Source organism: Miniopterus natalensis, chromosome 1, assembly GCF_054644295.1.
Source record: "Miniopterus natalensis isolate mMinNat1 chromosome 1, mMinNat1.hap1, whole genome shotgun sequence".
NCBI classification, from domain to species: domain Eukaryota; kingdom Metazoa; phylum Chordata; class Mammalia; order Chiroptera; family Miniopteridae; genus Miniopterus; species Miniopterus natalensis.
Window position 1 is genome coordinate 111,572,981 of NC_142081.1, and position 14,193 is coordinate 111,587,173.

Here is a 14,193-nt window from a genome sequence, read left to right on the forward strand (position 1 = left end):
GCCCGGTCCGCTCCTCCCCGCCCTCACCTTTCTCTTCGGTTCCCTGGCCCCGTCGCCCTGCCCGACGGCCCATCCCCGCCCCCACCTTCGAGCCCCTCTCCCTCTAGTCCCGCCCACACCCCGGGAGGTACGGACCGGGTCCCCAGCCTCCGCTCAATTTTCCGGCCGGGGCCCCGCCCCCTTTCCGCCCTCACGCCCCGCCCCTCCCTTGACGTGGCAGGGGCTGCAACAGCCATGTTGGCCCCGCGGAGTTCTGCGCCGAGGCCGGGGGCGGGGCGCCGCGGGTTCTGATTGCCCTGCCACGGCTGCTTCGGCTCCGCGCAGAGGGCTGATTTTTGCAAGGCGGAGGCTGCGACAGGCGCTGATCTCTCAGCGGGGACACTGTGGTAAGGACCCACTTCAGGGCTGCCTCCTCCCAGCTCCTCCCGGGACCACGGGCGCTCTGCGGGAAGGGGGAAGGGACGGTGGTCAGGCGCCGGGCTGGCGGGCGAGCCAGGGGTCTCCCGGGTGGTGCCCGCTCTGCCCTGTGCGTGCCTGGGGGCGGGCGGGGCAGCCTTGAGCCCCGAACCTGTCATCCTCTCACCCACCACCCTTGGCTTCATTCTTTCGGGGCCTGGGGGCCCTGCCCCCTCGCCCAGCGCCCCCGGATCAGGTGTTGGGAGTGGAGAGAGAAACGGCAGCTCGAGCTTCTGGCCCAGCACCCCAGCACCCCAGCCCCACCTCGAGCGACCTGCCTTCCCCACCCCAGGCCATCACCGTTTCTGGCACTTGGACTTCTTGGTTCATTCCTTGCCAGATCTGAAATGCCCTAGACTTTGAACCGAGGTGACTTCGTCACCCGTAGTTCGGCCTTGGGAGTTAAAGGGGAAAAGGAGAAAAGTCAGGTCAAGCTGACGCCTTAGGCCTTGATTACAAATAGTCGCTTTTCAGATCGGACCAATCTCGCCGGCCCTAGTGTTTTCCCGTTTGGATGGGAAAGGAAAAGTCATAGGAAACTTACTTGCAACCATTGCAGTGTGTTTGTCGAATTAACGTTTCCCCGTGAACTTTCTCCACCTCCACCCCTCAAAGCCAAATTAACTGGGTTAAAAAAGTTTTATATTTAAATATCGTATAAATATGTGTTAAATTTCCTTCTCGTCCTTCCAACCATTTTTAATTGACTCTGAATTTTAGCGTTAGAAAGGGCCTTGTAGTTTTCTAGCCCAAACCGCTTATCTTACTGATAAGAAAATGAGGATCCAAGAGGTTTGACTAATTAATATAAAGCTAGTCATCGGAAATAGTTGAGGACACTTCATTGATGTGTCCTCAACTGAAAAGTAGGAAGCACATTTAATTTTCTGTTAAATACATCTGATTGGGAGGAACTCAATTTTACTTGCAATTTAGAATGTTTTTCACTTAGTTACCTATAAATGGACTAAAGTGGGAATATTGAAAAACTGTCTCTTAGGTAAGGCCTTATAAAGTACTGTGGGCACATGTTTGATGTACTAGGTTAAAGTCATATACTGCTTTGTTTCTTTGCTTTATTTATACCATCAGAAATTATTTAGCTAAAGTAGTTTCCACTGGTTATACATTGTGCCGAAAATTTAGACATTTGTTTGGAATAGTCTTTTGTTTTGTACTACATAAAAAATGTATGGCAACTAATATGTTAAGTCTGCATGCTAATATAGTGTCTGAGTCATATTCATTTGGGTTTATGCTTTTATGCAGACATAATATTAGCGGAGAGAGTGCTTATCAAATAATGCTATTTTATAAAAAGCTAGTTCAGATATGCCATTGTTGGATATGGGATCAACCCTGGCAAATTTTGTACTAGAATTAGTGATTGTAAAATTGAGCAGTTGCATGAGACGTAAGTGGACTAGTTAAGAAGAAACAGATGGAATGTTTTTAAAAATACTGCAGGAAAGTGAGAATGTAAGAAAAAAAGAGATGTGATTTAGTGAGCAAATATGATCTTAGAACAGAGAGGTAGTGAGGAAGAGGAGGGGATTATGCTCAAATATCACTCAGGTGATATTTAGCATTTCTTAATAAAAAGTAAGGAGTGAAATTAAAATGGAGCTTTGTTACCTGTTATAGAAACTTAAACCTCACCATTACCTGTGTGTAAATGTCTTCTTTTTTTAAAAAAATTATCTTTATTGTTGAAAGTATTACCGATGTCCCTTTTTTTCTCCCATTCATCCCCTCTGCGCCGCATCCACTCCACTCCCAGGCCTTCCCCATACCAATGTCTGTCTCTATGGGTTATGCTTATAAACATTTAAGTTCTTTGATTAGTCTCTCCCCACCCACTCCCCCACCTCCACCTTCCCTCTGAGATCCCTCAGTCTGTTTCATGCTTCTATGTCTCTGGATCTATTTTGTTCATCAGTTTATTTTGTTTATTACATTCCACATATGAGTGAGATCATGTGGTATTTTCTCTTACTGGCTTATTTTGCTCAGCATAATACTCTCCCGTTCTATCCGTGCTGTCCCAAAGGATAAGTGATCTTCTTTTTTACAGCTGCATAGTATTCAATGGTGTTAATGTCCCACAGCTTTTTTTATCCACTCATCTACTGACCTGCACTTAAGAAGAATGCATATTCTGCAGCTTTGGGGTAGAATGTTCTGTAAATGTCTATTAAATACATCTGATCTAGGGTGTCATTTAGGGTCACTGTTTCCTTGTTGGTTTTTTGTCCGGAAAACCTATCCAGTGAAATCAGTGGGGTGTTAAAGTCCCCTAGTATTACTGTTGATCTCTCCCTTAAAGTCCTCTAGAAGTTTTTTCATAAATTTAGGTGCTCCTATATTGGGTGCATATATGTTTATCAGGGTTATATCGTCTTGCTGGATCAATCTCTTTAGTATTATGTAGTGACCTTTCTTGTCTCTCATTATGGACTTCCTTTAGAAGTCTATTTTATCTGATATGAGTATTGCTACCCCAGCTTTTTTTTTTTTTTTCATTTCCATTTGCATGGAACATTTTTTTCCATCCCTTCACTCTCATCCTGTGTTAGTCTTTTGTTCTAAGGTGGGTCTCCTGTAGACAGCATATATTTGAGTCAGGTTTTCTTACCCATTCAGCCACCATATGTCTTTTTATTGGAGCATTTAATCCATTTACATTTAAGGTAATTATTGATAGATACTTACCTATTGCCATTTTAATTCTTTATGCCTGTGTTTCTCTTTCTCTCTATTTCTACTTCTGATTTACAACAGTTCCTTTCACATTTCCAGCAATGCTGGTTTGGTGGTGATAAACTCCTTTAGCCTTTTTTTGTCTGGGAAGCTCTTTGTTTCACCATCTATCTTAAATGATAGTCTTGCTGGATAGAGTAGTCTTGGTTTCACATCCTTGTTTTGCATTACCTTGAATACTTCATACTATTCCTTTCTGGCCTGTAGAGTTCCTAATGAGAAATCAGCTGATAACCTTATGGGAGCTCCTCTGTGGGTAAAGATTGCTTTTCTCTTGCTGCCTTTAAGATTCTCTCTGTCTAGCCCGGCTGGGCGTGGCTCAGTGGTTGAGCGTCGACCTATGATCCAGGCGATGGGGGTTCGATTCCTGGTCAGGGCACATTCCCACGTTGTGGGCTCGATCAGTGACTCTCTCATCATTGATGTTTCTGTCTCTCTCTCCCTCTCCTTTCCTCTCTCTGAAATCAATAAAGATATATATATATAAAGATTCTCTCTGTCTTGAGTTTTTGGCATTTTAATTATGATGTGTCTGGGCATGGGCCTCTTTGAATTGTTCTTGTTTGGAACTCTGTGCCTCCTGAACTTGTGTGGCTTTTTCCTTCACCAGGTTAGGGAAACTTTCTGCCATTATCTCTTCAAACAAATTCTCTACCCTTGCTTATTCTCTTCCCCTTCTGGCATTCCTACAATGTGAATATTGTTATATTTCATGTTGTCCCACAGCTCCCTTAGACTGTCCTCTATTTTTTAATTGTTTTTTCCTTTTGGATTTCTGATTGAGTGATTTTTTTCTACCCTGTCTTTTAATTCTCTGATTCAGTCATCAGCTTCCTCTTATCTGCTGTTTATTCCTTCCAGTGTATTCTTTATTTCTGCTATGTCATTCTTCATTTTCTTCATAATTTCCATATCTTTTTTCATGCTGTTGAGCATCCTTACAATCAGTATTCTGAACTCTATATCTGATGGATTACTTATCTCCATTTCATTTAGCTCTTTTCCTGGAAACTTCTCTTGTTCTTTCATTTGGGGCTTGTTTTTTTGTCTCCCCATTTTGGCTGCCTGTTTGGGTTTGTTTCTATGTATTAGGTAGATCTGCTAGGACTCTCAGTCTTTTTGGAGGGTCTCTGGTGCAGGCCAATGTCAGACGCAGTTTGTGACTGCCTTGAGTACCCTGTTTGGAGCTATCAACAACCCTTGGCTTCAGGCCTCCTCTGCTGGGGCTTGGTGCAGTTGGACAGGACCAAGATGCACACTAAAGTCTGCTTTCCAAGGCCCGGGTCCAGAAGCAGATCAGGCAAAGACTCAAAGCACTCTGAAGTCAGTCTCTGCCTGCAGGCTGATTAATGTGATTCTCTTAATGAGCCTCAGGCTGTAGTAACTCCACAGGGTGAGGCAGCTGGTTGTTATCAGTCTCTTAATGGGCCTCAGTCTGTCGAAACTCCTCTGTGTAGGGCGAGAGGTTTTCCAGCATGGTGGGGCAATTGCTCCCCATCCAGGCACAAGTAGCAAATTGTCTGCCTGAGAAAGATGTCCTCTGCAGTCTGAGGGTATGACTCAGCACAGGAATCCAGATGGTGCCTTCTGACCTCAGTCTCCAAAGCCCACAACCCTAGATTCTCTCCATAGAGCTCCGGTCTACTCTGACCTCCTTCTGCTGGAGCCCAAGGTGAGTGGCTGCACACAAAACTTTGTGAGTTGGCTCTTTAAGAGGTTGCCTGCGTTTCCAGCAGCCTCTCCCTGGCAGACAGAAAACCTGCTGCTTTTCACAGCCAGATATCATGTGGGCACCTTTCTCAGTTCTGTTGCTCTTGGCTGGTAAGTCCAGCCTGGGGTTTAGGCTCCAGAGGCCTCAGTGGGAACGCCCCCACAGGTGAGATATCCCTCCAGACCTTCAGCTGCTGACTGGGAGCCCCACTAGCCATCTTGCACCTCTGCAGTTTCTACCAGTCTCTATGCTGTTTCCATTTTATGTCCTTGGATATGAGGGTGCTCTCTAGTTCATCTTCAGTTGCAGCTGATTATTCAGGATGGTATACACACACACACACACACACATATATCTTTTAAATATATCTTTATTGATTTCAGAGAGAGGAAGGGAGAGGGAGAGAGAGAGATAGAAACATCAATGATGAGAGTCGTCATTGATTGACTGCCTCCTGCACACCGCCAACTGGGCATTGAGCCCGCAACTTGGGCATGTGCCCTGACCAGGAATTGAACCACAATCTCCTGGATCCTAGGTCAATGCTCAACCACTGAGCCATGTCTGGCCAGGCGGTTTTTCTGTATTTTAGTTGAAATTCCAGTTTGGTCCCAGGATAGTGTCAATGTAGCTTCCACTTAGTCTGCCGCCTTCTGTGATCTCCCTGTAAATGTCTTCATGCTAAGTCTCATAGAGCCTTTCTCTACTAGGCTCTCTGATGTAATTAAGCCTTAATGTCCTAATGGCAGTGGTTCTCAGGACCTTTTATTCTTAAACATTATTGAGGATCTATTAAAAAAAAACATAAAAAATCCCCACACAAAAATCCCCACCTGATTTCATAAGAGACAAATGGATTTTCATATCTACTTCTGCATTCAGTCTATAGTGATGCATTATTTTGGCTGAATTTTATGAAGGAAATCTGGCTCATAGGTATGTAGCTGGAAAAAAGAAGGCTATTTTCATAGTTTTTTTTCGGATAATTGTGCATGTTCTTCTTGGATACTACACCAGAAATGAATAGTTTTAATTAAGAAATCAAGGGTTAATTGCAGTGTGAAATCTGAAACCTTAGAAGTGAACTTTTTATACTCTGTTGCATTAAAACCCATTGGTCTATTCTGTGCTTTGAATGGATCATTTACCCATGCATGATTTTGTAACATCATGAATTGATCATTTTGTTACTGGCCTTGGGGTTCTTAGGTTCCCCAAGATAGAAATTGAGAGGAAACCCCAGAGAAATTTCCAGACAGATTTTATTAAGGTTATGCTGCAGCACAAGAGAGGCAGTACAGAGGAAAGGAAGGTCCTCTGAACTGACTCTCCAGCCAGATGGTGCTGCTTGGCTGCTTTTATAAGCTGGGGACAAAGGGGGCTTGCGTCAAAAGGTGGGCTTGTGAAGGTTCCAGAGAGTGGAAACTTCTGTGTCAAGTTGCTTGAAAACTATCACCCCCAAATGCACTGTGGGGGCAAGATGATGGTGTTGCTCCTTACTGCCACACCAGGAAGGTCCTATAGCAGCCAAACCTTGATCAACTGCTTATGTGGAACAGTGATTTAGACATTGTCTGGTCACCTGGTATATTTCCATTCCTGGGGCCCACATCCCTATACTGTCTCAATTTGGAGATACTGATTCACTGAATAATGTATATCTTCCAAATTTGACATTTTATTATGCAATATTTTAAAGAATCACATTGATATCACCACTGATATCAACAGAAAGATCTTTACATATTAGGAATCTGTGAAGCTCATGGTAGTGGATACAAGTTTTCCAAAATTTTAATATTTGCTCAAAAGCTCAAATTTTATCACTGGCAACAAATACTGTCACTTGTTTTCCAGGTGACAAGCTCACTTCATGTGTTTTGAGAAAATGTATGACACCTAAGTACTAGTAATGTATCATTCTTGGAAAATAGTCACTCAAAACATTTTTTTGTGTTTTGTGGTTCAGATGAACAACTCTGATTGGCCTAATATATCTTAATATTTTAATGCTTTTTGGTGATGCATTTTAGATTCATCTTAGATTATAGATTTAATTAACTAATGAACAGAAAACTTCATTTGCTTTATTTTCTGTAGAAGTAATGGGAGGGATTGCGTAGTCCTAGAATTTATATTCACATCTGTAGCATGGAAGCTGTTGCTGAACACTTGATTTCTCTCCCAGAGGAGATTGTTTCTCCTATTGTTGCATGTGTTAGAACTGAGGTTGGCATCTTTTTCTTTTCAAAAAAAAAAATATATATTTTTATTGATTTCAGAGAGAGGAATGGAGAGGGAGAGATATAAATATCAATGATGAAAGAGAGTCATTGTATCAGCTGCCTCCTGCAACCCCCCCCCCCCACTGGGGATTGAGTCTGCAACATGGGCATGTGCCCTGACCGGGAATCGAACTTCGATCTCCCGGATCCTAGCTTGATGCTCAACTGCTGAGCCACGCTGGCTTGTCAGAGATTGGCATCTTCTAACTTCCCTCTGACTATCTCAGGCCTTTGTTTTACCATTATCTTTCAACAGCCTCTTTTTCTTGAGACCTCATACCATCCTTCTCAAAACTCTCCTATATTTACCCTCAAGATAATTTTTCCTAAATAAATTTAGTTATCTTAGAATTTCTCTTTATTCTTTATCGTCTTTTAGAAAACCCATGGTTGCTCTTGATTAACATAAGATTCTCTACTTGTCTCTCAGATTCTGATAGGAAGAAATAGTGTTTAATTTTTATTTTATTATTAATTGAGATATAATTGGCATCTTATTTCTTTTATTTTCTTTTTTTAAGAAAATATGTCTTTATTGATTTCAGAGAGAGGAAGGGAGAGGGAAAGAGAGAGATAGAAACATCAATGATGAGAGAGTCATTGATTGGCTGCCTCCTGCATACCCCCTACTGGCAATCAAGCCCACAACGCGGGCATGTGCCCTGACCAGGAATTTTACTGCTATCTCCTGGATCATAGGTCAATGCTCAACTGTTTAGCCACACCGGCCGGGAAGCATCCTATTTCTTTTAAAGTAGAGGAAACTCTTAGCTGCTTAAGATACTTATATTTGTTAAGCTTCACTTTCTGTAATTTGTATTATCAAAATGCATTTGAAAATTTTTCTAAAATTAAAATTATTATTATATATAATATGCTTTTATCAAATTATACTTTTTCTTCCCTTACTTATATTAGAGAATCAGTTCCTCAACCCATCGTTCTTAGCAACCTCAGCATCTATGTTGGCTCTTTTCGCACCTCATCTTCATAAGTCTCCAGTTTTGTTGTTGTTGTGTGTGTGTGTGTTTTTTAATCCTCACCTGAGGATATTTTTCCATTGCTTTTCAGAGAGAGTAAAAGGAAGGGTGGAAGAAAGGGAGGGGGAGAGGGAGAGAAGAGAGAAAGAGAAACATCAATTAGTTGCCTCCTACACGCATATGGACTGGGACAGGGGATCAAACCTGCAACCAAGATACGTGCCCTTGGCCAGAACTGAACCTGGGCTGAACAGTCCATGGGCTGATGCTCTAACCACTGAGCAAAACTGGCTAGGGCTCCAGGTTTTTTTTTAAGAGGGAACAGGGAAGGTGAGAGAGAGATTGATTGATTGATTTGTTGTTCCACTTATTTATGCATTCATTGGTTGCTTCTTTTTTTTTTTTTTTTTAACTATCTTTATTGATTTCAGAGAGGGAAAGGAAGGGAGAGAGATAGAAACATGATGACAAAGCCATTGATCGGCTCCCTTCTGCACGCCCCCTACTGAGGATCGAGCCCGCAATCCCGGGCATGTGCCCTGACCAGGAATCTAACCTTGATCTCTTGGATCATAGGTTGATGCTCAGCCGCTGGGCCACACTGTCTGGGCATTGATTGCTTCTTGTACATGCCCGGAGAACGAACCCTCAACCTTGGTGTATCTGGATGATGCTCTAACCAACTGAGCTACTCTGCCAGGGCCAGTCTTCAGTTCTTAATGTCCTTCATTTCTCCCACAAATCTTTTGGCCAGCCACATAACATGTGAAATGCTCTATCCTCTCAGACCTTTAATTTGTACAATTTCTTTCTATCACTAACCATTGTTGCAGTTTGAGAGCATGAGATAGAATTGTCACCTAGGTAGGAAGGCTGACATTCCTAGATATGCAATTAGAGAGTAACAAGATGGAGATATTGCTCTATGTTGTCCCCTAACCCTAGCGGCATCCTCCTACCCCATAAATTTACTACCCCTTCTTGGGCCTAATGGGCATTGGATTTAGTAGAGTCATTTATTATTTTGTTATAAGTGGGGTTATTTTTGCTTGCTAACTTTTTTCCAAGATAAGTATTTCCTTTGGTCATGATTTCTAATGGATTAATATTGCTGAAAGTGGGAAAACATACTTATTTTGAATTTTCTTAAGACAATTTGAGGATATCTTTTAATTCTTTTACAGAAATAAGAATCTAGCTCCACAATGACAACCTATTTGGAATTCATACAACAAAATGAAGAACGAGATGGAGTCCGGTTTAGTTGGAATGTTTGGCCATCAAGTCGACTAGAAGCTACAAGAATGGTTGTTCCAGTAGCAGCCCTATTTACACCACTGAAGGAGAGACCCGATTTACCGCCTATTCAATATGAACCTGTTTTGTGTAGTAGGACCACTTGCCGTGCAGTTTTGAATCCTTTATGGTAATTAAAATATATGGAAAAACTAATGTGGCAATATGATTTAAAAATGTAGTTTCTTTCTTCCTTATTTATATAAAATAGTCTTTCTTTCTGTTTATAGTTATTTTTTTAAATTAAGAAAGTCAAATCCAAAGAGCTATAAGATTTTAGGAGTAGTAAGGTAATGAGAGACCAAATGTAAAATTGGTCCTATATAAACCATTAGGTCCTATCAGTATTCTCTGGATACTGCTGCTGGCTGTGTATCAACCCATCTCGTGTTAATTAGAAAAGTCATAATTGAGTAGCATGGTGTTTGAAAATGTTATGGTTTCTTGTTGCAGAAAACCAGGAATCATTTTTTTTCTTTCCACTCCCTCTTTCCCCACCCAATCCACTAGCAAATCTGGTCAATTCTACTTTCAGAACATTACTGATTCTGTCTCATACTTAGTCTCTGCTAGTACACTCTACTTCAAGATATACTGTTTTTTCCCGGTCAGTTTCATTATCTTCCTAACTTGTTTCTCTGTTTTGGTTCTTGCCTTTCAGCAGTCTATTCTCCAACTAGCAGCTAGAGTTTTCCAAATGCATATTAGATTATTAAAATCCTCCTCTAGCGTCTTATCATAGTTGGAATAAAAAATCCAAAACCCTTAGGAAGTCCTCTAAAGCCCTACATAATCTAGCCTCTAAATATTTCTGCCCTCATCTTGCATCATCTGTTTTCCTAATTCTTATCTACTTTATACCTTACCCTCTTTCTGATTTAAAAAAATATTTATTTATTTATTTACTTTAGAAAGAGAGAGAAACATGGATTTGCGTTCCACTTATGCATTCATTGGTTGATTCCTGTATGTGCTCCGACCAGGACTGAACCCGTAACCTTGGTGTATCTGGACTGCGTTCTAACCAACTGAACTACCTGGCCAAAAATCTTTCTCAGTTTTGAATATACCAAACTTATTTCTACCTTGGAACTTGTGCAATAGCTATGTATTCTGCCTGAATTGCTCTGCCCCCAGATTTTCCTGTGACTGGTTCCTTTTCATTTAGGTCATATTTCAATTGTTTAAGAAGGCTTTCCTTTAAAGTACCCTCCCAAATACATTCTCACATCCTGAAAAATTGTTTTCATTAATTTTTATTATCACTATCTAAAAGTAGCTTCTGTGTTTAGTCCTGGCCAGTGTTGGCTCAGTTGGTTTGGTTCCATGCACCAAAAGGTTGCTCGTTCAATTCCTGGTCAGGGCACATGTCAGTCCCTGGCAGGAGGTGTATAGGAGTTAACCTATCGATGTTTTTCTCTCACATTGATGTTTCTCTCTCTCTGTGTCTCTTTCTCTCTTTCCCTTCCTCTCTCTCTAAAAAATCAATTAAATATTTTTAAAAAATGTATCTTCTGTGTTTATGTATCTGCTTGTCTATTGTCTGTCTTTTCTAGAATATAATAAACTCAGTGAGGCCAGGGACCTTTGCTGACTTGTTCACTATCACTAGCACCTCGAAAAATAGCTGGTACATATTTAGTATTCAGTAAATATATTTTTGACTTGAATAAATCTTTTCTACATCTGAGTAGTCATTTAAAATAAAAATAGAATTATCAATTTTATTGATATTTACTATATATTAAAAGTTACAATATATTTATTTAAGTAAAAGTATGGATTAGATATTGGCAGCATTTAAAAATAGATGGCTTTTAAAGATCACTTTGACTATATTTGAATACATTCATATTTTAGAAAGAAATTAATTTTATTAAGATTAGGATCCTTGTAAAATTGAACTGAAACATGAGCTATTTTATCTTTTTTTTTAAACAGAACATGATTATATTTAATACACAACTTCAGTACAACCAAAAAGTAAAACAGCACAGTAAATAATAACAGAAAACATGGTATTTCATTTGCAATGCATGAGAAATGGTTAACATCTTTAGTTAGAAACCAGTAAGAGAGACACTGTAATCCAGGGAAACTGAAAAAAAGAAAGTGAAATACAAATGGCAATTAAGGATTAAGCATATAGGATGACTGCTATTTTATCTTTTCTTAAAACAGTCAAGTGGATTATCGAGCAAAACTCTGGGCTTGCAACTTTTGTTATCAAAGGAATCAGGTAAGAAAACCCCTATTGCAGATGTTAATGCTGTAATACTGGTCTAAATATGTATATTTAAAAAGAAAGATGAAATCATTTTCATGTGATGAGAATACTGATTTTTTCATTATTATATGATCAGGAAATACTTATTTTCAGTTTAAAATTTCATTACTCTTTCTGGCAAATGATTTGTTAAATATTTTTATTTCTATCTGTAGTTTCCACCTACTTATGCTGGTATATCGGAACTGAATCAGCCTGCTGAACTTTTACCTCAGTTTTCTAGCATCGAATATGTAGTTCTGGTAAGAACATAAGAGTAAATCTTTAATGAAGTTTTAAATATCCAGTAATTTATAACAAAATACTTATTAAATTGAGATGACTTAAAAGGCATCATTCTTGATTTTCACTTTGAATTGATGGAGCATTTCAAAGATAAGACCTCTCAAAGTCATTTTAAGAGAGGTAGTATCTCTGTTGTAGTTATTTGATGGGTGGCCAGGATATTGGGTAGGATGGTGTGATTTACTATACTGAGTAAATTATTAGACACTAAAGTATCACTTTTGCTTTGTAGTTGGAAGGTCAGTTTACACATACTTAGTAAATATGATGCTAGAACTGATGATATATCCCCAAGTCTAGTTAATGAAATTATTCTTGCATTGGTCCTTCATAGGAAAATCATTTTTCTTTCCTTTCTGAATAGCTTTACATAGTTGTTTCTATACTTACGAGTGAAAATGATAATACCCTTTATGAATGTTATATAGAAAGCAGAATATGGTTCACTTAAGCCAGTCAGTAATATGTCCAAACTGACTAGTTTCTAGTTTTCTCACAATCCAGTTCAGGTTTAGGCAATTATTTTATAAATTCACTACATGTTTTTAAGCTTTATAGTTATTATTTTTTTATTTTAAAAGGAATAAGTACTTGTTATGAGAAATGAAACCTCATACAGTTAAATGAAATTGAGAGTGAATATTTCCTCTATGTAACTGTAAATGATTTTTTTAAATTCTCACCGAAGGATATTTATTCCATTGCTTTATAGAGAGAGTGGAACAGAGAGGGTGAGAGAGAGAGAAACATTGATATAAGAGAGACACATTGATTGGTTGCCTTCCTGCATGTGCCCCAACCGGGGCCAGGGATCGAGCCTGCAACTGAGGTATGTGCCCTTGGCTGGAATCAAACCCAGGACCCTTCAGTCTGAGGGCTGGTGCTCTAACCACTGAGCAAAATGGGCTAGGGCTGTAAATGATTTTTTTTTAAACTTAATTTTTCACTTGATGATGTCTTGGATATCTCTCCATGCATATATAACCTGTTTCATTTCTGAAATGGCTTTATTAGGGTTCCATTTATTAGGGTTCCATTGAATGTACTATTTTTTATTTAATAATTTTTTTAATCCTCACCCGAGGATATGTTTTTATTGTTTTTTTGTCTTTTTTTAGAGAGAGAGAGAAACATCAGTGAGAGAGAATCATTGATCGGCTGCTTCCTGCACGCCCCCTATTAGGGATCGAGCCCGAAACCTGGGCATGTCCCCTGGCCCGGAATCGAACCCAGGACCTCTTGCTTCATGGGTAGATGCTCAGCCACTGAGCCACATCGGCCAGGCTGAATTTACTATTGATTGTCCTTATATAGTGCTGAAACGTTAATAACTTTAAACCAACTTTTTTTTTCTTATGGCAATGTGCTTTATCAGCGTGGTCCTCAGATGCCTTTGATATTCCTCTATGTGGTTGATACTTGCATGGAAGATGAAGATTTACAAGCTCTGAAGGAATCTATGCAGATGTCATTAAGTCTTTTACCACCTACAGCCTTGGTTGGACTTATTACTTTTGGGAGAATGGTGCAGGTTCATGAACTTGGATGTGAGGGCATTTCAAAAAGTTATGTCTTCAGAGGAACAAAAGATCTGTCTGCCAAACAACTGCAGGTAAACAATAACCTGTCTGTGAGCATCACTGTATATATGTCTGAAAAAGCTTCTGGGTGTAAGTTTCTAGAAAATATATTTATTATAATTGACTAATATTCTGTTGTAACAAAGGCTTTACATTTAGTGTTGGCGTCAGTTTTCTTTCATTTGCCTTAAATTTTTATCATACAGATTGAAGATCTTTAACTTTTAACGGTACCTTTAAATTTAGAGTGAAACTGAAAATGTTTTACTGGAGATTTGAAGGTCTTACAGAAATGTCATGCTGAAGACCGAGAGAAAGCAACTGCAGAATATTAGCTTTTGTTTTTTGACATCTCACCTAGGAACTAAGCACTTTTATTATATTTGGCAAAGGGAGACATTTTTAAGGTTTTTGAGTTTTTAATATAAGAACTATAGGTATATATATTTTTTATATACTAGGACATTTTTATCTTTGGGGCAAATTGAAGCTTTATCTTTCAAGGCCAGGGGAGTTATGTGCACATACTAGGATCATCTGGGGATATTTTTCA

At 39.6% G+C, this 14,193-nt stretch overlaps 1 protein-coding gene across 1 annotated transcript in view; it reads left to right on the forward strand.

Moving 5' to 3' along the window:
• Nucleotides 1–279: 279 nt before the first annotated feature.
• Nucleotides 280–14,193, forward strand: part of SEC23A (SEC23 homolog A, COPII component) — a 53,442-nt gene continuing 39,528 nt past the window's right edge. The window contains exons 1-5 of the mRNA XM_016209795.2: nucleotides 280–386; nucleotides 9,377–9,618; nucleotides 11,670–11,727; nucleotides 11,931–12,017; nucleotides 13,436–13,672. Of these exons, the coding sequence (XP_016065281.1) occupies nucleotides 9,398–9,618; nucleotides 11,670–11,727; nucleotides 11,931–12,017; nucleotides 13,436–13,672 (603 nt within the window). The 5' untranslated portion in view covers nucleotides 280–386; nucleotides 9,377–9,397. The remainder of the gene's footprint in view (nucleotides 387–9,376; nucleotides 9,619–11,669; nucleotides 11,728–11,930; nucleotides 12,018–13,435; nucleotides 13,673–14,193) is intronic.